The 14,743-nt window shown below is 38.1% G+C and overlaps 1 protein-coding gene across 1 annotated transcript in view; it reads right to left on the minus strand.

The window, feature by feature from the left end:
- Positions 1 to 14,743, minus strand: part of SiaT (beta-galactoside-a-2,6-sialyltransferase) — a gene marked incomplete at its 5' end in the record, with an annotated part of 124,048 nt that overhangs the window by 87,540 nt on the left and 21,765 nt on the right. Inside the window, one exon of the mRNA XM_089103971.1 lies at positions 1,403 to 1,577. Coding sequence (XP_088960097.1) covers positions 1,403 to 1,577 — 175 coding nt within the window. The remainder of the gene's footprint in view (positions 1 to 1,402; positions 1,578 to 14,743) is intronic.

Below are 14,743 nucleotides of genomic sequence, written 5' to 3' on the forward strand. Positions count from 1 at the left end.
GCGCCGGATTTCCAAGCATTATTTAAAAAACGATCAGAAATTAAATTAAAAAAAAACAAGTTTTTTCAACTGAAAATAAGAAGCAACATTAGAACTTACAACGAACAGAAATTATAACGCATATGAGCGGGTTCTCCCCCAAGTCAATACCTCGCTTTTTACGCTTCAGTTTTTTTTTAGTGCTTTCAAAAGAGCTATCTATTCTAATTAAACGGCCTTTGTGGTTCAGGGATTTGTGAATTAAAATTTTTTTTTAACTTTTAACGTAAAGAGCGTGGTATTGACTAAGGAGAGAACCCCCTCATATACGTAATAACATATACGTAATAATAAAAAAAATTAAAAAAGAAAAAAAAACAAGCGATACGGCTCAAAAGTAATCGAAACTTTTAAAAACGGAATTTTGATGTCAATAAATGTATCAAAAGAATGGGATTATAATTTTGATTCTAAATATATAAATTTTATTAAGTTTAGCATTGCTCATCAAAGGCTACGAGCCTGAGAATACTTACATGATTTTTTAAAGAGGGAGGAAACATCTCCTACAAGTGAAAGAATTTTAATGAAAATCCAACCGTCATATTAAGCGTATCAGAAAACCCTATTACATAGGTTTCAAGCTAATATCTGCAAAAATCTGCAACTATATCTGCAACGTATTTTTTGCCAGAAGAAAAATATACGAATATAGAAGTTCGTTACGTAAGTTAATTTGTAAATTATGTCAGAACCAAATTTAGAGGCAGCCATTTAGCAAAAGAAGAGTAAAAATTTTATGCAAATTTTGTTTACTTATTCAATGACAGTGAGCCAAAATAAAAGCAGCATTAACTAAAAAACGATCAGAAATTAAATAAAAAAAAACAATTTTTTTAGACTGAAAGTAAGGAGCGAAATTAAAACTTAAAAAGAACAAAAATTTTTCCTTATATGAAAGGGGCTGTCCCCTCCTCAACCCCTCACTCTGTACGCTAAAGTTTGACTCTGTCTCACAACTTTATTTTTTAAAACGATAAAAAACTTTAGCGTACAGAGCGAAGCGTTGAGGAGGGGACACCTTTCATATACGGAATAATTTCTGTTCGTTTTAAGTTTTAATGTCGCTCCTTACTTTCAGTTTAAAAAACTTGTTTTTTTTTTTATTTAATCACTAGTAGTTTCAATAAATGTAGTACGACTAATGATCGAAAAAAAGTAGATAATGTCCTCAGGCAAAACACAGGCAAGCTGTAAAACCTGCCACACTCGTGCGAAAACTAAAAGCACAAATTTAACTTGAACTTCGTACAAAATTTCGGTTTAACAAGAAGTAAGTTTTAAGTTATTTCTAAGAATAGTCAAGAATCAAGTCAAAGTTCTAAGAATAGTCAATAAAAAAAAGAAGAAACAGAAATCTTACCAAGAAAACCGGAAGACGGCGGATTAGGATGAATGTTTACTGGACTGTGACCTTGAATGAAGTCCCAAAGTCTCCATAATATCCCAGGGTGGAGTAAATGCGCATCCTGGGTGGGAAATGTCCTTCTTTTCTCAAAGAAATCGTCGAAGAAGTCTATATCTGGATTGTTGTACCACTAAGAAAAAAAATACTCGAGTATTTTCTTGTGAATAAAAAATAAAAATATAAATGATATAAAAAAAATATGTGAATATAAATAGCAATTATAATCAATCATCTGAGAATGAGATTATGAGGTTGAATTTATTGTTACTCGAGCTGCGAGCAGTTAGGTTGAGTAAGACACATGGCGGTAGAAATGATAAAAACTACGTATACTCATTGCACATGAGCAATTTGATTGTTGTTTACAGAAATATATTAAAATTGTTTATTATTCGTCAATTTTTAATAGTTTCATGAAACTATGAATAATTAAGGAAATTTTCAATTAATTCATTAAATATAAACGTAGGTATCAGCGCTTATGGTCTCATTACGTATATGTAATTCTTTTAAAACGAGCTCAGCCTTATGCTGAAAAGATCAACAGAGAAAAACTTGGATAAAAGCTTATGTATGGCTTCTTTTACAAGTCTTTTTTTAACTATATAGGAGTTTAAATTAATGGAGGAATTAAGTTTAAGAAGCCACTAAACTATTTTAGAATCTAAAAGAGCAAAGGACACAAATATGAGGAAATTCCTTGTAGAAGCCCCAAATTGACTTGCGCTCTTAGCATAGTCAAAACCAACTAAGCAATAGCATATTGCCGTTTAGAATTTATTTAAAAGCTTTTAGAAATTAAATTATGGAGTTGGAAGTCTGCTCAAATTTAATAACTATAATCTTTTATTGGGTGACAAGGTAAAAGATGACAAATAGGAGGTGCAAGAATTCAGAAAGAATTCAAAATCAAATTTTATTTATTTCAATGTCTCGTCTCCGATTTTGATAGTATTAGTATTGTAAGAGTGAGACCTATCCATTCTCTTACTCAAACGCCAAGTAGAGTACAAAAATTACCTCTCAACTGTTGTTGCCTGAGAGAGGCAAAGGGTTTAATTGGCCTCCAAACATCATAAAAGTTAGGCTATATCACTTCTATAAATTTACTTTTTCTGTATGAAATAATATCTATCAAAAGATACACTTTTCACTAGAGTTAAAAAATTGTTTTACATGCTTACTCTTCTTTAACTCTACCAGCAGCATCTGCCAAGCTATCCTTTCCTGACAAAGCATCCTGAGGACGCTTTTGCTTTAGTGACACGGTCAAACTTCCAACAGCCCTTTTCTAGGTTTATACCTAGAGATACTTTTTCTGTACGAAATAATATCTATCGAAAGATACACTTCTCACTAGAGTCTAAAAATTGTTTTAAATTCTTACTCTTCTATAAGTCTACCAGCAGCCTCTGCCAAGCTATCCTTTCCTATAGCATCCTGAGGACGCTTTTGCTTTAGTGACACGGTCAAACTTCCAACAGCCCTTTTCTAGGTTTATACCTAGAGATACTTTTTCTGTACGAAATAATATCTATCGAAAGATACACTTCTCAATAGAGTTAAAAAATTGTTTTACATGCTTACTCATCTTTAACTCTACCAGCAGCCTCTGCCAAGCTATTCTTTCCTAACATAGCATCCTGAGGACGCTTTTGCTTTAGTGACACGGTCAAAATTCCAACAGCCCTTTTCTAGGTTTATACCTAGAGATACTTTTTCTGTATGAAATAATATCTATCGAAAGATACACTTCTCAATAGAGTTAAAAAATTGTTTTACATGCTTACTCTTCTTTAACTCTACCAGCAGCCTCTGCCAAGCTATCCTTTCCTAACATAGCATCCTGAGGACGCTTTTGCTTTAGTGACACGGTCAAAATTCCAACAGCCCTTTTCTAGGTTTATACCTAGAGATACTTTTTCTGTAAGAAATAATATCTATCGAAAGATACACTTCTCAATAGAGTTAAAAAATTGTTTTACATGCTTACTCTTCTTTAACTCTACCAGCAGCCTCTGCCAAGCTATCCTTTCCTAACATAGCATCCTGAGGACGCTTTTGCTTTAGTGACACGGTCAAACTTCCAACAGCCCTTTTCTAGGTTTATACCTAGAGATACTTTTTCTGTACGAAATAATATCTATCGAAAGATACACTTCTCACTAGAGTTAAAAAATTGTTTTTCATGCTTACTCTTCTTTAACTCTACCAGCAGCATCTGCCAAGCTATCCTTTCCTGACAAAGCATCCTGAGGACGCTTTTGCTTTAGTGACACGGTCAAACTTCCAACAGCCCTTTTCTAGGTTTATACCTAGAGATACTTTTTCTGTACGAAATAATATATTTCAAAAGATACACTTCTCAATGGAGTTAACAAATTGTTTTACATGCTTACTCTTCTTTAACTCTACCAGCAGCATCTACCAAGCTATCCTTTCCTGACATAGCATCCTGATGACGCTTTTGCTTTAGTGACACGGTCAGACTTCCAACCGCCCTTTTCTAGGTTTATACCTAGAGATACTTTTTCTGTATGAAATAATATCTATCGAAAGATACACTTCTCAATAGAGTTAAAAAATTATTTTATATGCTTACTCTTCTTTAACTCGACCAGCAGCATCTGCCAAGCTATCCTTCCTGAGAAGGCATCCTGAGGACGCTTTTGCTTTAGCGACACGATCAAACTTCCCACGGCCCTTTTCAAGGTTTATCTAGTTCATCCCCGATGTAGATTGGATTTTTTACTCAACAGATTTCTGATTTGGAGCCAGTGAGCACTGACAGAGAAAAAAAGGAGGATATCTAGGGCTATATCCAGTGCTATATAGGCTATAGGATATCTAGGGCTATAGCAAGATTACTGTCACAGATAAGAATTTTACTTTTTTTAACCAAACAAGCACCCTCTGGCAGGCGACATTTTCCTACCATTACACTCTGAAGGTGCTTCTACTCTTCTGATCAAACATTTAAGAGGATAGGAGATAGGAGAGATAAATGAGAATCCATAAAGAAAAAAATAAAGAAAAAAAAGGAGAAAAACGATAAAGGAGAGATAAAATTTGCTAGAGAATATGCAAATCTCTAGCAAAATTGTAGGGCATATTTTAAGGAATGGAAGTCAAGCCAGACATGTTTGCAAACAAAACAAGATATGGGGCTCAAAATATCTGATTTTGGGGTTTTAGATCATTGAAATTGATTGGCTATCTTAGAATTTGCATACCCTGACATTTTGGCCTTCTTTGTGAGTAGAGATGCCTCAGGAGGTCCTGACCCTACTCCATATATGGGCATAGACTCGTGACCCCACACCATATATGGGCATAGCCTCCCTGGGGAGAACACGTTGTTAATGGGGTCAATGACCTCTTTTTCCAAAGGTTGATAGTGTGTCAACAACAACAACATCGACCTTGACATTCGCTGAGAGCGTGCACTTACAACAACAACAACATCGACCTTGGAACACCTGTGCTGTCGACCTCAATTCACCTATCGTGAATCAATAATTCCCCTTAGAAACAACAAATTAATTCCCCTTTCTTGACAGATCAATCAACCAACGACATCATCTGTCAGACTTTAAAAATTTTCGTCTAGAAACGATTCTCCAGGAATAGATCCAAGTCATTAATGTCATTGCCTCGGAAACAACTCTTTTGGTCGAACTCCAAAGGATATTAATAACCAAATGCCATGGAAACAATTCTCCAAGAAACATCTTAGCGATGAATTGTTTTAGCGCGGGAATCAGGTTTCTTATTAATTTGAAATGCATTAGCGCAGAGATGCCAAAAACAAAAGGAACACGCTGAATTACGTTTAGGGATTATTTGGGCGAAACTGTTTTAGACAGGTTAAGGAATTATTTCGGCGAAACAGATAGAGACATTTTAAAAGATGATTTTAGGAAAGGTTTTGGAAGAGGATTTGAGTGTGGTCGTTATAATACACAAGTTTCATTTGAACAGTGTTGTGAGGTCCTCTACCCCAACCCCAAAGGGTTCCGATCCCCCACCCAAACCCCGAAGGAAGCGCTCGGTCCTCAAAGGTCCCCCAAGCTCCCAAAGAACCCCCGCCCCCCAAACGCCCTCCGCCGCCCCCCAAAGGCCCTCCCCCGGCCCCCCAAAGGCCCAGCGAGCTCCCAAAGGACCAACGGGGTCCCACAGGCCCTCCCCCGGTCCCCCAATGTCCCCCAGGCTCCCACCGGGCCCCCCGGACCCCCAAATGCCCTCCCCCGGTCCCCAAAGGTCCCCCGGGACCGAGAAGCGCCGTGGGCCAGGAAAGCGCCGCATGGGGATGCACCGCAGGGGATGCGCCGCAGGGGGATGCGCCGCCGGGATGCACCACGGGGATGCACCGCAGGAATGCGCCGCAGGAATGCGCCGCAGGGTTGCGCCACAGGAAGGTGCAGCAAGGATGTGCCGCAGGGAAGCGCCGTAGGAATGCGCCACAGGGATGCGCCGCAAAAAGTAAACTAAAAAGTAAAAATTTCGAAATGTTATCCCCCAAACGCCCTCCTCAGACCTCCAAAGGTCCTCCCCAGGTCCTCAAAGGTGCCCCGGGCTCCCAAAGGGCCAACCGGCCCCCAAGGGTCCCCCGGACCACCAAAGGTCCTCCCCAGGTCCCCAAAGGTCCACTGGGCTCCCAAAAAACCACCCAATCCTCAAGGGCCCCGGATCCCCCAACGCCCTCCCTGGGCCCCAAAGGTCCTCCCCCGGTCCCCATACATGCACACAAAAACTGACACACACACAAAAACTTACACACACACACAAAAACTTACACACACACACGAAAACTTACACACACACACAAAAACTTACACACACACACCAAAACATACACACACACACACAAAAACTAACACACACACACACACACACAAACTTACACATGCAAACGAAAACTTACATCCACACAAAAACTTACATGCACACAAAAACTTACACACACACACACAAAACTTAGACACACACACACACACAAAAACTTACACACACACACACACACACACACAAAAACTTACACATGAACACAAAAAAACTCACACACACACGCACAAAAAATTACACACACACACACAAAACTTACACACACACACACGAAAACTTACACACACACGCCAAAACTTACACACACAGAAACTTACACACACACACAAACAAAAACACACACAAAAAAAAAAAAACACAAAAACAAAAAAATAACACAAAAAAAAACTTACACACACACACACACCGACAAACTTACACACACACACAAAAAACTTACATCCACACACAAAAGCTTAGACACAAAAACTTACACACACACAAACAAAAACTTAGACCCACACGCAAAAACTTACATGCACACAAAAACTTACACACACACAAAAACTTAGACCCACACGCAAAAACTTACATGCACACAAAAACTTACATGCACACAAAAAATTACACACACACAAAAACTTACACACACGCACAAAAACTTACACACACACACAAAAACTTACACACACACACACAAACATGAAAACTAACACACACACTCAAAAAATAACACACACACTAAAAAAAAAACACACACAAAAAAAAAAACTAACACACACACACACAAACACACAAAAACTAACACATGCGCACGAAAACTTAAATGCGCACAAAAACTTACATTCACACAAAAACTTACACACACACACACACAAAAAACTTACACACACACACACACGAAAACTCACACACACACCCCAAAACTAACACACACACAAACACTAACAAACACACAAACACACACAAAAACTTACACATCAACACAAAAAACACACACACACACACAAAAACTTACACACACACACACACACGAAAACTTACACACACACGCCAAAACTTACACACACAAAAACTTACACACACACACACACACACAAAAAAAAACTTACACAAACACACTAAAACATAAATGCACAAAAAAACTAACAAGCACAAAAAAAATCACACACACACACACACACAAAAATAACACACACACAAAAAATAAAAATTACACACACACGAAAAAAATAACAAAAAAAAAAAATATTACACACACACACACACACACACACAAAAAAAAAAAAATGAACACAAAAAAAATCAAAAAAAAAAGACAACACAAATACACACACACACACACACACACACACACAAAACTTAAACAAACAAACGAAAGAAAACTTACACACACACGACAAAAATAACACACACAAAAACTTAAACAATCACACGAAAACTTACACACACACACACACCAAAACATACAAACACACTCCAAAACTAACACACACACACACACAAACTTACACACACACACACACACAAAAACTTACACATGCACACGAAAACTTACATTCACACAAAAACTTACATGCACACAAAAACTTACACACACACACACACGCCAAAACTCACACACACACACACACAAACTAACACACACACACACACACAAAAACTTACACATGCACACGAAAACTTACATTAAAACACAAAATTAAATGCACACAAAAAATTTAACACAAAAAAACAAACAAAAAAAACAAACACACACAAACAAACACGCTAAAACCTACACACACGAAAAAAAAAACATACACACACAAAAATACACACACACACACACACAAAACTCACACACACACACACACACAAAAAACTCACACACACACTCACAAAAACTTACATACACACACACACACACACACACAAAAAACTAAAAAACACACACACGAAAAATAACACATACACTCAAAAACAAACCAACACACACACAAACTAACACACACACACACACACACACACAAAAACTAACACATGCACACGAAAACTTACATGAATAAAAAAAATTTCATTCAAACAAAAACTTAAACAAAAAAAAAAAACCAAAACTTTCACACACACACACACACGAAAACTCACAAACACACGCCAAAACTTACACACACACAAAAAATTACACAAACACACACACACAAAAAAAAACTTACACATGAACACAAAAAACTCACACACACACGCACAAAAACTTACACACACACACACACACACAAACTTACACACACACACACGAAAACTTACACACACACGCCAAAACTTACACACACAAAAACTTACACACACACACACGCACACAAAAATTTACACATGCACACGCAAAACTTACATGCACACACACACAACTTACATGCACACAAAAACTCACACATGCACACAAAACACATGCACACAAAAACTTGCACACACAAACACACGAAAACTCACACACACACGCACAAAACTTACACACACACACACACACTGACACACACACACACACACACACACAAACTTACACATGAACACAAAAACAACTCAAACACACACGCACAAAACACACACACACACACACACACACACACACAAAACTTACACACACACACACACGAAAACTTACACACACACACACACAAAACTTACACACACACACACAACTTACACATGCACACGAAAACTTACACACACACACACACACACACACACACACACACACAAACTTACACACACACACACAAAAAAACTTACACACACACAAAAAAAAACACACACACACACACAAAAACTTACACATGCACACGAAAACTTACATGCACACAAAAACTTACATGCACACACACACACACACACACACACACACTAAACTTACACACACACACACACGAAAACTCACACACACGCCAAAACTTACACACACACAAAAACTTACACACACACACACACACACACACACATACACACAAAAACATACACACACACACAAAAAACTCACACACACACACACACACAAAACTTACACACACACACACACACACAAAACTTACACACACACACGAAAACTTACACACACACAAAACTTACACATGCACACAAAACTTACACACACACACACACACGACAAACTTACACACACACAAAAACTTACACACACACACACACACACACTCACAAAAACACTCAAACATTAAAAAGAAAAAATAACTTAAAAAAAACAATAACATTCACACAAAAACTTACACACACACACACACACAAAACTCACACACACACACACACACACGAACAAACCCACAAAAACACCACCAAATGAAACGAAAAACACAAATAAAAACATAAACACACACACACACATCACACACACACACACAAAAAAAACTCACACACAAACACACAAAAACTTACACACACACACACACACACACACACAAAGCTTACACACACACACACGAAAACTTACACACACACGCCAAAACTTACACACACACAAGACTTACACACACACAGCACACATACAAACTTACACACACACACACACAAAAAACTTACACACACACAAAACTTACACACACACACACACACACACAAACTCACACAAACACACACAAAACGTATATCCACACGCAAAAGCATGGACACACAAAAACTACACACACACACACAAAAACTTACACCCACACGCAAAACTTACATGCACACAAAGACTTACATGCACACAACACTTACACACACACACAAAAACTCACACACACGCACAAAACTTACACACACACAAAAACACACACACACACACACACGAAAACTTACACACACACGCCCAAACTAACACACACACACAAAAACTTACACACACACACACACAAAAACTTACACATGCACACGAAAACTTACATGCACACAAAAACTTATACACACACACACGAAAACTTACACACACACGTCTAAACTTCACACACACAAAAGCTTGAGACACACAAAAACTTACACAAACACACACACAAAGAACTTACACCCACACGCAAAAACTTCACACACACACACACAAAAACTTACACACACACAAAAACTTACACACACACACACACAAGAGCTTACACCCACACGCAAAAACTTACACACAAACACACAAAAACTTACACACACACACGAAAACATATGCACACACAAAAACTTACACACACGCACAGAAACTTACACACACACACAAAAACTTACACACACACACACACGAAAACTTACGCAAACACACGAAAACTCACACACACACACGACAAAACTTACACACACACAAAAACTTACACACACACACACACACACACAAAAACTACACATGCACACGAAGACTTACATGCACATAAAAACTTACATGCACACAAAAACTTACACACACACAGCGCAAAAACTTACACGCACACACAAAAACTTACACACACACACACACTAAAACTTACACACACACAAAGACTTACACCCACACGCAAAGACTTACATGCACACAAAACTTACATGCAAACTAAAACTTACACACACACTAAAACTTACACACACGCACAAAAACTTACACACACACAAAAACTTACACACACACACGAAAACTTACGCACACACACACACACACACACACACAAAAAAAAACTTACACATGCACACGAAAACTTACATGCACACAAAAACTTACATGCACAAAAGACTCACACACACACAAATCTTACACGCACACACAAAACTTACACACACACGCACGAAAACTTATACACACACACGAAAACTTACACACACACACACAAAAACTTACACACACACACTGAAGACTTACACACACACACGAGAGCTACACACACACGCCAAAACTTACACACACACAAACTTACACACACACACACAAAAACTTACACATGCACACGAAAGCTTACATGCACACAAAGACTTACATGCACACAAAAACACACACACACACACACAGAGACTCACACACACACACACAGACGAGCTTACACACACACGCAGAACACACACACACACAAACTTACACACACACACACACAAAAACTTACACATGCACACGAGACTTACATGCACACACGAACTTACATGCACACAAAAACTTACACACACGCACACACACACAAACTCACACACACACACACACACGAGAACTTACACACACGCAGAACTTACACACACACAAAAGACTTACACACACACACACACACACACACACAGACACACATGAGACACAACAAGAGCTCACACACACACGCACAAAAACTTACAAACACACACACACACACAAACACTTACACACACACACACGAGAACTCACACACACACATGAGACACTTACACACACAAAAACTTACACACACACACACACAAAATTACACACACACACACAAAACTTACACACACACAAAAACACACACAAACTTACAAACACACACAAAAACTTACACCCACACACAAAAGCTTAGACACACAAAAACTTACACACACACACAAAAACTTACACCCACACGCAAAAACTTACATGCACACAAAAACTTACATGCACACAAAAACTTACACACACACACACAAAAACTTACACACACACAAAAAAACTTACACACACACACAAAAATAAACACACACAAAAACTTACACACACACACACACACACAAAAACTTACACATGCACACGAAAACTTACATGCACATAAAAACTTACACACACACACACACACAGAAACTTACACACACACACGTTAAAACTCACACACACAAAGCAGACACACAAACACACACACACACACACACACACAAACTTACACCCACACGCAAAAACTTACACCCACACGCAAAGACTTACATGCACACAAAAACTTACATGTACACAAAAACTTACACACACACTAAAACTTACACACACGCACAAAAACTCACACACACACACAGAAACTTACACACACACACGAAACTTACGCACACACACACACACACACACACACACACACACAAAAACTTACACATGCACACGAAAACTTACATTCACATAAAAACTTACATTCACACAAAAACTTACACACACGCTAAAAATCTTACACTCACACACAAAAACTTACACACACACACGAAAACTTACAAGCACACGCCAAAACTAACACACACACAAAAACTTACACACACACACACAAAAACTTACACACACACACATGAAAACTTACACACACACGCCAAAACTTGCACACACACACAAACTTACACACACACACACACACAGGCACACAAAAACTTACATGCACACAAAAACTTACACACACACACACACACACACACAAAACTCACACACACACACACACACACAAAAAAAAACTTACACACACACGCCAAAACTTACACACACACACAAAAACTTACACACACACACACACACACACAAACTTACACATGCACACGAAAACTTACAAGCACACAAAAACTAACATGCACACAAAAACTTACACACACACACACACACAAAACTCACACACACACACACACGAAAACTTACACACACACACCAAAACTTACACACACACAAAAACAGACACTCACACACACACACACACAAAAAATTACAAATGAAAACAAAAAAAAATCACACAAACACGCACAAAAACTTACAAACACACACACAAACACACACACACACAAAACAAACACAAAAACACACAAAAACTCACACGCACACGCAAAAACTTAATAACACAAAAACATACACACACATACCCACACAAACCCAAAAACTTACACACACACACACAAAAACTTACACACACACACAAACACACACAAACTAACAAACACACACAAAAACTTACACCCACACACAAAAGCTTAGAAACACAAAAACTTACACACACACACACACAAAACTTACACCCACATGCAAAAACTTACATGCACACAAAAACTTACATGCACACAAAAACTTACAAACACACAAAAACTTACACACACGCACAAAAACTTACACACACACACAAAAACAAAAACACACAAAACTTACACACACACACACACACAAACTTACACATGCACACAAACACACATGCACACAAAACACACATGCACACAAAAACTCACACACACACACACACACAAAACTTACACACACAAACACACGAAAACTCACACAAACACGCCAAAACTTACACACACACAAAAACTTACACACACTAGGTTAAGTTAGATTAAGTTAGGTTAGGTTAAGTTAGGTTAGGCTAGGTTAGCCTACGTACGCGCGTGTACGTAGGCTAACCTGGCCTAACCTAACTTAACCTAACCTAACTTAATCTAACCTAACCTAACCTAATCATACACCTAACTTTTTGCCTGTCTCTCACCTAACCTAAGCTAACCTAAGTGAAGCATACGTGGGCTAACCTAACCTAACTTAACCTAACCTAACTTAATCTAGCCTAACCTAACCATACTCGCCGGAAAAGGTTAGGTTAACTTATCATGTGCGCTCATGATAAGTTAACCTAACCTAACTTAAACAGTGAATTTCCACCATTCAGACTGGTGGACTGAGACCCCAATACTGAGCTAGTGGATTTCCACCATTCGGGCTGGTGGACTAAGACCCCAATTCTGAGCTAGTAAATTTCCACCGTTCAGGCTGGTGGACTGGGACCCCAATACTGTGCTAGTGGATTTCCACCATTCGGGATGGTGGACTAAGACCCCAATTTTCCAACTCTTGCATTTCATGACAGAAATTCAAAATGAACTTCGAAAAATCAAGAGAATGTAACTGTGAGAAGGTAAAGTACAACAAGTCACTACTGAAATATTCCAACTCTTGCATTTCACGATAGAAATTCAAAATGAAATTTGAAAAATTAAGACAATGTAACTGTGATATGGTAAGTGTGTTAGTTTTTGTGTGTGTGTAAGTTTTGGCGTGTGTGTGTGTAAGTTTTCGTGTGTGTGCGTAAGTTTTAGTGTGTGTGTGTGTGTCATTTTTTGTGTGTGTGTGTAAGTTATTGTGCGTGTTTGGATTTTTGTGTGTTTGTGTAATTTTGTTTTTTGAGTTATTAGTTTTTTTGCAGTTTTTGGTTTTAGTTTGTGTTTTAGTTTTTGTGTGTGTGTGTGTGTGTAAGTTTTTGTGTGTCTAAGCTTTTGTGTGTGTAAGTTTTGACGTGTGTGTGTCTAAGTTTTCGTGTGTGTGTGTAAGTTTTTGTGTGCATGTTAGTTTTCGTGTGCATGTGTAAGTTTGTGTGTGTGTGTGTGTGTGTGTGTGTGTGTGTGTAAGTTTTTGTGTGTGTGTAAGTTTTTGTGTGTGTGAGTTAGTTTTTGTGCGTGTGTGTTAGTTTTTGTGTGTGTGTAAGTTTGTGTGTTATTGTTTGTTTTTGTGTGAATGTTAGTTTTTGGATTTGTGTGTAAGTTTTTGTGTGTGTGTGTGTGTAAGTTTTTGTGTGTGTAAGCTTT

The sequence above is a fragment of the Artemia sp. Qi Xiang Cuo genome, chromosome 18 (genome assembly GCF_049724085.1).
Source record: "Artemia sp. Qi Xiang Cuo chromosome 18, ASM4972408v1, whole genome shotgun sequence".
Classification (NCBI taxonomy): domain Eukaryota; kingdom Metazoa; phylum Arthropoda; class Branchiopoda; order Anostraca; family Artemiidae; genus Artemia; species Artemia sp. Qi Xiang Cuo.